This window comes from Gobius niger (genome assembly GCF_951799975.1).
Source record: "Gobius niger genome assembly, chromosome: 18".
NCBI classification, from domain to species: Eukaryota; Metazoa; Chordata; class Actinopteri; order Gobiiformes; family Gobiidae; genus Gobius; species Gobius niger.
Genome location: NC_136869.1, coordinates 26,427,632 through 26,440,374, shown reverse-complemented (window position 1 = coordinate 26,440,374; position 12,743 = coordinate 26,427,632). Strand labels below are relative to the sequence as shown.

The following is a 12,743-nucleotide window of genomic DNA, read 5'->3' as shown; positions in this document are numbered from 1 at the left end:
TTTGAAAACTAGGCTTCTGTTTCTGCCAAAGAAATGGCTGTAATCTGACGATTATGAAGTTCCATGACAATTGTTGACATTGACCAAAGTAGAGAATGTGATTTTGATTAAATTTCGATTAATTGCCCAGCCCTAATTCTGAACTTTTCCTTCTGTTTTTGCAAAATAAAAAAGAGGTTGAAACGGCCTGTGAGTCTGGCTGCATTTTAATGGTGATGGTGAATGTGGCAGATTGCTGGTGAGTGTGGCCTGTCCCAGGGGAGCATGGTTGGTTCCAGGGGTGCATGATTGGTTCCAGGGGAGCGTGGTTAGTTCCAGGGGTGCATGATTGGTTCCAGGGGAGCGTGGTTAGTTCCAGGGGAGCGTGGCCGGTTCCAGGGGAGCGTGGCAGTTTGTTGGGGAGTGTGGCCTGTTCCAGGGGAGTGTGGCAGTTCGGGAGTGTGATCGGTTCCAGGGGAGTGTGGTCGGTTCCAGGGGAGTGTGGCCGGTTCCAGGGGAGTGTGGTTGGTTCTAGGGGAGTGCGGTTGGTTCTAGGGGAGTGTGGCGGGTTCCAGGGGAGTGTGGCTGGTTCCAGGGGAGTGTGATCGGTTCCAGGGGAGTGTGGCTGGTTCCAGGGGAGTGTGATCGGTTCCAGGGGAGTGTGGCCGGTTCCAGGGGAGTGTGGCCGGTTCCAGGTCGGTTCCAGGGGAGTGTGGCCGGTTCCAGGTCGGTTCCAGGGGAGTGTGGCCGGTTCCAGGGGAGTGTGGCCGGTTCCAGGGGAGTGTGATCGGTTCCAGGGGAGTGTGGCCGGTTCCAGGGGAGTGTGGCTGGTTCCAGGGGAGTGTGGCCGGTTCCAGGGGAGTGTGGCCGGTTCCAGGGGAGTGTGGTCGGTTCCAGGGGAGTGTGGCTGGTTCCAGGGGAGTGTGGCTGGTTCCAGGGGAGTGTGGCTGGTTCCAGGGGAGTGTGGCCGGTTCCAGGGGAGTGTGGCCGGTTCCAGGGGAGTGTGGCTGGTTCCAGGGGAGTGTGGCCGGTTCCAGGGGAGTGCGGCCGGTTCCAGAGGAGTGTGGTCGGTTCCAGGGGAGTGTGGCTGGTTCCAGCGGAGTGTGGCAGTTTGTTGACAGGTGCTGTCTGCTGGCAGCTGTGGCCAGGGCCAGTTCGGCTGTTGCGGGAATCTCCATCATTGTGAACCCAGTACCTCTGTGTCTCTGCTCACTTTTCTACTGCAGAATTCATACAGACCACTGGTGCACATATTGATTTAATATTTTCTATTTTCATATAGAGATATTTACAGCTTCTTTTGTATGTGCTGCATTTTCTCCTCTTTGTGCATGGTGTGTGAAGTCACACAGAAGGTGTGTTTGGTACTCTATAGTTTATCCAATAACAATGTTATATTTGCTATATTGTATATTTTATTTCAAATGTTATACTTACGCATATTTAAAGAACAATGTATTTTTAGATTCTTGTGGAAAAAGAACTGGAGGCACAGTATTATCTGGACACATGTAGACAGTGTGCACTTGTACAGAGCAGTGCTGCAGTCTTCAGAAATAAAATTATTTGCATGGTTATTCCTGTCATCTTGGTCTTTTTCTTCGGTTCTGCGTTTTGTGCTTCCCACAGCTTTTTAGAATCTATGAGTTCATTTCTGATCTGACCATAGCAGGTTGATTTTCAAGTATCATAGTAAAGCCAGAGATGTTCGTCTGTGTACGATGGCAATAGAACTTCATATTTGAAAGATGACACAGACGAGCTGGAGTTTTCATCTGCTTTATTGGATTAGAAAGACCAGACTGCTCTACTGCCAGTGGACTAACTACTCCTGACTTGTGTCCTCCAAAGGCTAACGTTACATCCCGGCTCACAGAGAAAACGGTCTTTGCCAAATTAACACACATCATCTCTGGGCAGAGCATCAAACCAGATCTGCACTTCCTGCATTCCTGGTGCATTTAAACACATATAACTCGTTCAATTACAAAGTAGCAGTTAACTCTAAACCAAACCTCAAGTGGCAAGAAAATGCATGAGTTCCAAAAACATTGATGGCATATTCAAAATTACATTCAAAATCTTAAAATCCACTGATGATTTTACAAGATTGCAACAGCAACCTAACTGAGCAACTCAGTCCAATCATTTCCCACTGAACAGTGAAAACACAAGGCATACATGAGTCCTTTTAGAAGTACATTTTACACATTAGTTTAGTCTGCTCAAACAAAGCCATTCTCTACCTAATAATTAAGGAATAAGTTATATGTCAGTGCAAAACAGTGAAATAAAAGTCCTTAAGACACTTAGCAGTGGAACTAGTTGTTCTCAGGCAGGTTTGGGTCACGCAGCACCTTCAGATTTGTCCGGTGATTCCGAGATGTGGGGTGCAGCGTACTTGAGTCTGAAGCCACCTGCACACAGACCATAGCATTAGCACGTGAGGGTCATTAGTGTCTGGGATGACATTTCCTTGCATTACCTTGCTGTGAGGAGTCGATGGAGGGCTGAGGACAGTCGTGAGTGTAGTGGCCAGTCATCCCACAGTTAGAACAGGACACACTGCCGTTCCTCTTATTGAGGCCACCCCCCAGCGCCGCCACAGGCAGCAGACCCACAGGGCTGGGGTAGGGGTGAGGGTACATGCGGTGACAGAACGACTGTGCTATTTGCTGCTGAATGCCCAGCAGGTCGGCGTGGGCGTGCAGCGGGCCGTAGTGGGCGTACATGGGTGGCAGGGTGGTTCCGTTGGGCTGGGGTTGGTGTGGAGCTTGTGCCTGTGGGAGGTAGTTTGTGAGGGGGAACAGATGTGGCATGCCCAGCATTGGCCGAGCCCCGGCACTGACCTGGTGGAAGAACAGAGGAGAGGCGCTCACTGGGCGACCTGCACACTGACAGCCACACACGCCACAGCCAAGCACCGGCAGGGCCCGCTGCCCGGGACCATCTCCACTCCCATCAGCACTGGGGCTAGAGGACGTACAGCCGCTGTGGGCCATGCTGGGAGTGAGGGCTGGGCTCGGGCTGGGGGCTGGCCCCGGGGTGTGTGTGGGCACCACTAGAGGAACAGGGGCTGCTGCCACCTCCAGGTTTAAGGCTGGGAGCTTGGTTTGGGACGTCTCCACCAGGGGCACACTACCCCCTGCAGATGGATCTGGGCATGGCAGAGATGGCTGAAGATTGGCAGGTAACGAAGGCATGCTGGTGGACAGACTGATGGCTCTGATGGGGGTGGGCAGTGGAGCCGGGGGGACACAGGGAGGTGTGGCTGTGCTTCCTGCTACATGGGACAGGGATTTGAACCTCTGAACCAGTGGTTGTATGCCAGAGCTATCTGAAGCAGGAAGACTCATGGGTGAAACTCCAAATGTGGGGAGAAGATCTCCCTTCTCGGGCTCCATCACAAGGCCAGGACCTGCCATTGCTGGTGGTAGATGCATCCTCACTGGCCCAGGACAGGGCTTCGAGAGCGAGGGGGCTCCAGGAGGCAGAGGGGTGACTCCAGAGGGGAAGGAGGGGGCTCCAGGGGGGAGAGCGTATGGCATAAAGGGGAGTGCACTGGCGTCTGTGCAGTCTGCCCTGATGGGCTCCATTTGACTCTGGAGACTGTGAGAAGAGAGTGGAACTGTCCCCACGGTCTCTGCAGAGTGGGCCGAGCGACTCTCAGCATCTGAAATAAAAAATACATTTTAGTTTGCAACATAAAAAGGAGCGACAAGGAACATTACTGCCACCAGCATAGATGATGATGCACAACATGCTGCCAATGCCAGCTGTGCATGGTTAAAGTGAACAATGTGGATTCATCGCTCACTTTGGAGCAATGAAGTGAGGCTAGAATCTGCCTCACTTACTTTCATTTAGTTGAGTGTTTTCAAGTTGCACACATTTGGTCCGAAAGCTATGGTCAGATTATGACTGAGGACATAATTACATGGTGGGACATGTCTCCAGGCGCTGTGCTGGTCCTCCTCACTGTCCAGGCTGTCTGTGGCTCTGTGCTGGGGGCTGGAGGCCACACTCGAGCGCTCTGAAGAACTCTCTCCAACGGTGTCAGGGCCGGACGCCGCGTCTGCTGCACACAATTCAATGCACGCAATTTGACATTTTTATTTTTGAATTATCAGTGCATGTTTACAAGGGGTGTAACAGTACACAAACAATACTGAGTCGTGGTTTTCTTATTTGTTATTGCGCTCTGCCTGTCATCACTCTTTTAATACTTTTTATTAATATAGTTTGAAAAGTTAAAGAAGTCGATGAAGAAACAATCTAGTATTGTAGATAAATCCACAGATGTATTTTTTATAAAGAAATTCGAAGAGATCTAAATGGGTCTCTCGAAATTATTTTTACTCGCTGTGTTTTTAAACAATAACATTTTGCAATTTTCTGTGGGGCTTTTTTTGGACCATAAAAATACCATGCCGTGTCCTTGAATTAGTTGAACTGGAATCTAATTTTAGTGTACGGTTCGTTACACCCCTACTGTACAAGCTTTAAGGTGGACATGTCCACTTTACCAAAGCAACAGCTCTCCTTCAGGTCATCTCAAAACTGACACACTTCAACTCACCGTTCCACTGGAGGGTTGCTGCTAAACTCCCGTTGGGGGCTCCCTTGGGCTTCACTTTGCCTCTACAGCCAGACAGAGAGAGGAGTTAAAACCAAAATGTCATTTTAATCATATGACTAACACAGGGTAAAAGTACTGATGGTGAGATGAGGCCCCATGAGGTGTTTGTACCAACACTTCCAGATGATTCATTTACTCCATTGCGTATGTGGACAAACAAATGTAATACATGCAATGCATTTGTGTGCATCATAAAGCAAATACACCACAGCGGTTTGCTTTGGTAATAATAAACCAGAACACATCAAATAGAAAATAAAACGGCAAATTAATCATGTGGAGAGAAAGATCAGGTCCAGGCACTCATATTTTGCAAAAGTATAAAAGGCTTTATTAATGGGCCAGAAACATTAAAAAGCACACCAACGCGTGTCGGCTTGCGCCTTCATCAGGGTGTGTGTGGAGACAGAGAGTCTGACTACAGGTGTGTAGCCAGGACAATGAGACACATGCTGTCATAGTCCTTTTGGACACAAGGGGTAGACACATTAATGCCCCTGTGGGTGCTTCTATGTGGGCCTCACTAAAAGGAGGCTAAGGGACAGAGTGGCTGAACACAGATATGCCATTCGCTCTCAAAACCTAAATTATCCTATGGCCAGACATTATATGGATGTCCATAACAGCCATGACTACACCCTAAATGTGTCAGGAAGGTTATCACCTTAAATGCCAGGGGTGGCAATAAAATCTTACGCCTAAAGCAAAGAGAATCATATTGGATCCATGCTCTTAATGCTACAGAATACCCTGGCCTGAATGAGGATCTGGACCTCTCTTGTTTTTTGTAATCTTGTTCTTCATGTTTTGTCTTGTTGCCACTATATTGTGAAAATGAAATGTCTATCCCTTGTGTCCAAAAGGACTATGACAGCATGTGTCTCATTGTCCTGGCTACACACCTGTAGTCAGACTCTCTGTCTCCACACACACCCTGATGAAGGCGCAAGCCGACACGCGTTGGTGTGCTTTTTAATGTTTCTGGCCCATTAATAAAGCCTTTTATACTTTTGCAAAATATGAGTGCCTGGACCTGATCTTTCTCTCCACATCCCATTGCCTCCTTCCATGAGCACCATTTTTTGCTGGATATCAGAAGCTCCCTGTCCTAATTTCTGTTAGGCAAATTAATCATATTCTGTTTGATAGTGATTTTCAAATGAAATAAAGCTAGATCTTCCAAGTTTCTTCAAATCAGGGCAAATTTGAACCCTGAACCTATATAGAGCTAATCAGGAAGTTAATAATGAGGCTTAATGATTGTACTATGGACAAAGAACGCAGAAATAGGGAATTATTTTGTCACTGCTTTTCCTTTTTTCTCAAATAAGTGATTTTCCTTTAATTCTGATGTCTTTGAAGCGAGGCTTCATCAACCTTTGATGCCCTCACTAACCCACGCTCATGCACTGATTGCAAAGAAGTACACAGAAGGTCATATGACATGAGGCCTACCTGTGCGTGGTCTGTGTGCGGCCTGTGCTGAGGCTCTCCCCGCGCTACAATAAACAGAGAACAGTTAGTCAAGGGAGCTTTTCTTCTACTTATTACCAATAATTACTTTGATAACAATAACTTGATCACGCGACTAGGATGTAACAAATCACTTAGTCTATGTGGACCACTGACCTTTGCAGCAAGGCTTTCAACCGGGCTTTCCAGGCTGCAGGGAAGCAGAACTCTGGTTAAACATATGGGCTCATGGAATCAGAAAGACTAACGAATGACATTACTCACTAGCAGTAAGAAGTACAGTGTGGGAAAACTACTCGCAGATGTACATTTATTTTACAAAGTGACTGAAGTCCTAAGCACTATTCATCTTTCACTAGTTACTCCTTACCTCGGACTCTTGTTCCTGTGCTTCTTCTTATAGTCCTCAACAAAGGGCTCTAAAAGAACAAGAGAAAGAGAACATTTGTAATTCAAACTGCAGACCGTTTTTGGTAAAAGCTGGAGAGGTGTACAGTACTGTATCTGGGAAGAGGAAGAAGAAAAGGATCTCAAACGCCCCCTTCAGGGAGACACAGTCACTACAAGTGTCAGGGTTAGTTTTGTTTAGTCAGAAACAAAAGCCAACTTAACAGTTTCGTTTCTGTTCAAGGCTAACACTAGTCACACACACAAAGATGCACAGAAATATAATGGACGGCTTTGTGCTAAAAGGGTGGAGTCAGAAGCAAGTCAAATGGAATGCCACTGATGCCCAAACACATTTGAATGCCACAAACGCAGGAAATAATCAGCACCTAATTCATTTAAGATTTACTAACATTTCATCAAAGAGACTCTTCAGCAAAAAATGCAAAACTGCAGCTGAATGTGTTTTTTGTTTTTTGCTATTTTCTATGAATGTATTTTAGATTTAAAGCCAGTTCAAATGCAATTGAATGCCTTTTAATGACATTTAAGGCACAATTCGTTTCATCCATCCCCGGTCTCACCTTCGTCCTGACTCGAGCCGTCCGACCCTGGCTCATGGAAGGCCTGTCGAGAGCCTGGACCTAAAAGGCGACACATGGACATTCGAAGTGAAAAAACAGAAAGAAAAACAAACGCAGCTCGAGGCAGGGCATAAAGCATTTTAATGTAAGTGAGGAAAGTGCGGAGAGACTTACACCTGCCACCGTCAGAGGTGAAGAAGCACCACACCCTTGTGCTCTGTGTGAAGACCGGAGGAGCGGACAGAAAGTGGTTCCTACCAGAAAATGGAAAACTCTTAGCTCTCGACCAGTTGACTGAATGACCGTTTCAGAGGCACTCCCGTGTGTGTCCCGGTACCTGAGCTGTTCCTCTGTCCTCTTGTTTTCCTCTTTCTTCAAAAGTTGAAGGAGTCCTCTCTCAAAGGACTCATTGCACTGATCTTTTGGAAGCTGCGGAGGAACAGAAATGTTTCATGCCATTGGTATGTAAATGCTTAATTGAGGCTTAAAGCATTCTTTTGGGTACCTCAGCATTGTAATGTTATCATTTGAAATATGTCTATGTAAGGATAAGACAGTAAGGATTGGGACACAGGGGCCATAGGTGATGTTTATAACATGACAAGTGTCCTTCATTCTCTACATATAAATGCAAGCTTATGAGTCAAACTTATATAACCAGTCGACCCTTTCGACTGCACCCTGTGTCCATCATTTTCTACGCCCGAGAAAAAAAATGAAAAACATAAACACAGCCCTCGAGTCTGTTCAAAAACAATCTGCAGTTCAGAGGAGACGTCTGCCCGGAATGTGGTCGTACCTTCAAAAGGAAGTTCTCAAGTTCTGAGTGGGTTTTGGTGACTCTGCTGCAGGAGGAGTCAGACCACGTCACCTACAACATGCCAACACAGTCCATACATGAGGTGCAGTAATGTTAGCAACGAGGGACAAACATGCGTTCAGTTTCCTTCATCCATTCAGAACATTTTATCTAAGCTTTTTATCCCCCGTGAAATCATTAAATGCCATTATAGATTGATTTATCCTAAAGTCAGTTTTCATTTCATGCCATTTCTTTATAATGAAGCATAATGATGTATTGTTCGTGTTTCTTTTAGTCTATGAAAATAAAGTGTCTGTCTGTCTGTCTGTCTGTCTGTCTGTCTGTCTGTCTGTCTGTCTGTCTGTCTGTCTGTCTGTCTGTCTGTCTGTCTGTCTGTCTGTCTGTCTGTCTGTCTGTATTTACAATGAACCCTATAAACAAAAGCCTGACCTAGTACATGAAATGATGATAACCAAATGAATATGTAATTGAATCGTGAGTTTTATTACCTCAAAGTTGTACTCCCTATCAACTTTTGTTCTTGAGATGCTCCTGAGAACTATTCTCTCAATATGGACTGCTGCAAAAGAGATTTCAAATAGAAATGAATAAGTTATTGAACGTAATCAAAAATAATTAATGACCATACCCTCTTTCTGAGGAGCCTCACAGTTGACCCTGTGACTTTGACAGGCAGTGTGTCCACTTTCTGCCAGATCCACTACTGACATTGGCACTTGTTCCTGTCCCTGGGTCGGCAGCTCCTGGACAACAACACACACTACTGTCAGACACAAGGGACAGAAGACGGCCGCATCATGACAAGTCTAAGGTAAATAAAGCCACTATCATGGCTAACAAAAACAAACACTGCAGTTCAAAAGGGCGCAGAGCTGCTGTCACACTCCAGTGTTGGCTATGGTGTGACCCTATCCTGACCTGGGCCAGACCAGACCAAACTATACTACACTTTCTCAGCACTGCCCCAGAAACACACGCAAGCTACAGAGGGAAGACTGCAGGATCTTTGGATAAGATGGGAGGACGCAACAAATATTAATCATAATGAAATTACAATATGTGGAAATGTTATGCTAACTTTAGAAAGTTGGATTATTATTATTATTTATTCTGAACCAGGTTAAACAAAGTAACTTAATCATTTAAAGCAAAAGATAAAATGTCTTAATAACTTTAGTTATGTAAACATGCATGCTAAACGTCAGTTAAACTGATAAGCCCTGTTAGCTAACATTATGCAGTGTGGTCTGACTCTGTACTATGTGTAGTAACCAGGGTCTGACTCTGTAGTACTACTGTGTTATTACAGTAACCAGGGTCTGACTCTGTACTATGTGTAGTAACCAGGGTCTGACTCTGTAGTACTTATGTGTTATTACAGTTACCAGGGTCTGACTCTGTAGTACTTATGTGTTATTACAGTTACCAGGGTCTGACTCTGTAGTACTTATGTGTTATTACAGTAACCAGGGTCTGACTCTGTAGTACTTATGTGTTATTACAGTAACCAGGGTCTGACTCTGTAGTACTTATGTGTTATTACAGTAACCAGGGTCTGACTTTGTAGTACTTATGTGTTATTACAGTAACCAGGGTCTGACTCTGTAGTACTTATGTGTTATTACAGTAACCAGGGTCTGACTCTGTAGTACTAATCTGCTACTACAGTAAGCAGGGTCTGTAGTACTTATGTGTTATTCCAGTTACCAGGGTCTGACTCTGTAGTACTTATGTGTTATTAAAGCAGGGTCTGACTCTGTAGTACTAATGTGTTATTACAGTAACCAGGGTCTGACTCTGTAGTACTTATGTGTTATTACAGTAACCAGGGTCTGACTCTGTAGTACTTATGTGTTATTACAGTAACCAGGGTCTGACTCTGTAGTACTTATGTGTTATTACAGTAACCAGGGTCTGACTCTGTAGTACTTATGTGTTATTACAGTAACCAGGGTCTGACTCTGTAGTACTTATGTGTTATTACAGTAACCAGGGTCTGACTCTGTAGTACTTATGTGTTATTACAGTAACCAGGGTCTGACTTTGTAGTACTTATGTGTTATTACAGTAACCAGGGTCTGACTCTGTAGTACTTATGTGTTATTACAGTAACCAGGGTCTGACTCTGTAGTACTTATGTGTTATTACAGTAACCAGGGTCTGACTCTGTAGTACTTATGTGTTATTACAGTAACCAGGGTCTGACTCTGTAGTACTAATCTGCTACTACAGTAAGCAGGGTCTGTAGTACTTATGTGTTATTCCAGTTACCAGGGTCTGACTCTGTAGTACTTATGTGTTATTAAAGCAGGGTCTGACTCTGTAGTACTAATGTGTTATTACAGTAACCAGGGTCTGACTCTGTAGTACTAATCTGCTACTACAGTAAGCAGGGTCTGACTCTGTAGTACTTATGTGTTATTACAGTAACCAGGGTCTGACTCTGTAGTACTTATGTGTTATTACAGTAACCAGGGTCTGACTCTGTAGTACTTATGTGTTATTACAGTAACCAGGGTCTGACTCTGTAGTACTTATGTGTTATTACAGTAACCAGGGTCTGACTCTGTAGTACTTATGTGTTATTACAGTTACCAGGGTCTGACTCTGTAGTACTTATGTGTTATTACAGTAACCAGGGTCTGACTCTGTAGTACTTATGTGTTATTACAGTAACCAGGGTCTGACTCTGTAGTACTTATGTGTTATTACAGTTACCAGGGTCTGACTCTGTAGTACTAATGTGTTATTAAAGCAGGGTCTGACTCTGTAGTACTAATGTGTTATTCCAGTTACCAGGGTCTGACTCTGTAGTACTAATCTGCTACTACAGTAAGCAGGGTCTGTAGTACTAATACTTTACTCCAGTTACCAGGGTCTGTAGTACTAATACTTTACTCCAGTTACCAGGGTCTGTAGTACTAATACTTTACTCCAGTTACCAGGGTCTGTAGTACTAATACTTTACTCCAGTTACCAGGGTCTGTAGTACTAATACTTTACTCCAGTTACCAGGGTCTGACTCTGTACTATGTGTAGTAACCAGGGTCTGACTCTGTATGTGTTAATACAGTTACCAGGGTCTGTAGTACTAATGTGTTATTACAGTTACCAGGGTCTGTAGTACTAATACTTTGTTCCAGTTACCAGGGTCTGCGCGGTCCTGCGGAGCACACTTTGCCGCTGCTCCTCCGCGGTGAAGTGGATCTTGTCGAGCTGGGCTCGGAGCATCTGTCGTTGGTGAAAGTGGAAAGCTGGGTGGAGAGACGCCATGGTAAACAGTAGAGCTAACTGCTCCAGAGCAGCCGCCTCGGAGCCCCCGTCCACAGGAGCCTCTCCCCCGTCCTGACAGCGCGACACCCGAGACGGAGCAAGGCAGTAGTTGGAAGTTTTGGAGAAGTGGGCAGGCTCTACACGACCCAGAGTCTGAAACAGTAATCCAGCACATTCCCTGCTGTCGGAGCCGAGGAGCGACAGGCACACGAGCATTTTGGACCGAACCACTGGGTCAGTCACGTCCGTCAAATTCCCCAACTCACTCGGAGTGTTCGCCCGACACTCAAAGTCCCTCAGGATATGATAATCTTTCCGAGCGAGGTCCTCGAGGTAGGAGCCCAGGAAGCGCAGCTCCAGGGGTTGGCACATGTGTAGCAGCCCGCACATGAACTCCAGTCTCCGGACAGGGTCCAGTTGGAGGCCGAACCACTCGAACACCGCCTCCTTGTTGAGTCTGTGGTGTGGACCTGCGGGGGCACACACCGCCCTGGGGACAGCGGGCTCGTCCTCGGACGTGTTCAACAGTAGCTTCATTTTCGGCATGGTTAGAGCTGAACTAACCGGGTCTTGTCCATGTGAGACGGCTGTCCGCTTGCTGCCCGCCTCATGAGAGCTCCAGACAGAGCTCCAGAGAGTGGGTAGTGTGAGTAGTGTCCTGGTAGTGTGCTAGTGTCAGATGTGTCAGAGCCGAGGAGAGACAGCTGCAACCTTTTCCGGTCTCCTCTTCTTCGGACTGTTGTTCTTTCCGGCGGGGCTGCGCACAGGCCAGAGGAGGCACTGCCGCCCCCCCCTGGTGACAAAGCGTCATTACAAATGACTTCAACAAGGCCCTGTCAAAGAAGCAAGTCAATACATAAGAATGGAATCACAAATAAATATATGAGAATGGGCACACAAACAAATAGATGAATACATAAACAAAAACGAATGAATAAACAAATAAAATATGTAAATATGTAGGGGAGACTGGGTATGGTCGTAACATGGGGAGAATTGTAACACCACCAATTCCACCACTTAAGGATAATATAGGAGTCAAATAATCATATTAGTGTTTACCCACTTCCTCCCTGATCCCACATCGTGATTGTCAAGGTTGTAAACGGGTTCATGCAGATTCTATAGAGAAAAAAATTATGTTGGTTTTGAGCGCCCGAATGATCCTGGAGCTCTGTTGTCGGAGGCTTCGTGCCCCTGGTAGGGTTTCCCAGGGCAAACAGGTCCTAGGTGATGGGTCAGACAAAGAGCGGTTCAGAAGCCCCTCATGAGAGACCAACAGGCCCGGTTTGAACCATGAGGCCGTCCTTCTGTGGACCCACCACCTGCAGGAGGAGCCATAAGGGGCTGATGCAATGTGATATGGGCAACTCCAACTGCTGCCCCCACGACCCGGCAACGGAAAAGTGGAAGAAGATGGATGGATGGATGGATGGTAAGACTGTATTTTGCTTAGTGTTATACTATTGCACATAAAACCATATGACTTAGATTAGATTAAATTGTAGTTTCTCACAAACCATTATGCTAACACAGCTAGCGAAACAATGGCTGACAGGGGTGGGGATGGTTTATTGGTTTAGCT

The 12,743-nt window shown here is 45.9% G+C and overlaps 1 protein-coding gene and 1 long non-coding RNA gene across 3 annotated transcripts; one reads left to right on the top strand and one right to left on the bottom strand.

Moving 5' to 3' along the window:
• The first annotated feature begins 335 nt into the window (after window positions 1-335).
• Window positions 336-1,689, top strand: LOC306977740. Its single transcript, XR_013793859.1, has 3 exons — window positions 336-394; window positions 957-1,009; window positions 1,090-1,689. It is a non-coding gene; the product is annotated as an uncharacterized lncRNA (long non-coding RNA).
• Window positions 1,690-1,697: 8 nt separating this feature from the next.
• On the bottom strand, window positions 1,698-11,883 carry zcchc2 (zinc finger, CCHC domain containing 2). 2 transcript variants are annotated; one of them, XM_079576173.1, is made up of 14 exons: window positions 11,033-11,883; window positions 8,514-8,628; window positions 8,374-8,444; window positions 7,862-7,933; window positions 7,400-7,491; window positions 7,237-7,316; window positions 7,063-7,122; window positions 6,462-6,510; window positions 6,248-6,281; window positions 6,074-6,117; window positions 4,559-4,620; window positions 3,917-4,057; window positions 2,465-3,652; window positions 1,698-2,396 (listed from the first exon to the last, which is right to left on the bottom strand). In XM_079576173.1, the coding sequence occupies exons 1-14, from the start codon at window positions 11,702-11,704 to the stop codon at window positions 2,326-2,328; spliced, it is 2,751 nt and encodes a 916-aa protein (XP_079432299.1). In that variant the 5' UTR covers window positions 11,705-11,883; the 3' UTR covers window positions 1,698-2,325. The 2 variants fall into 2 exon arrangements, with proteins under 2 accessions (XP_079432299.1, XP_079432300.1); XM_079576174.1 differs by having other exon boundaries at window positions 3,917-4,054.
• Between the last annotated feature and the right edge of the window lie 860 nt (window positions 11,884-12,743).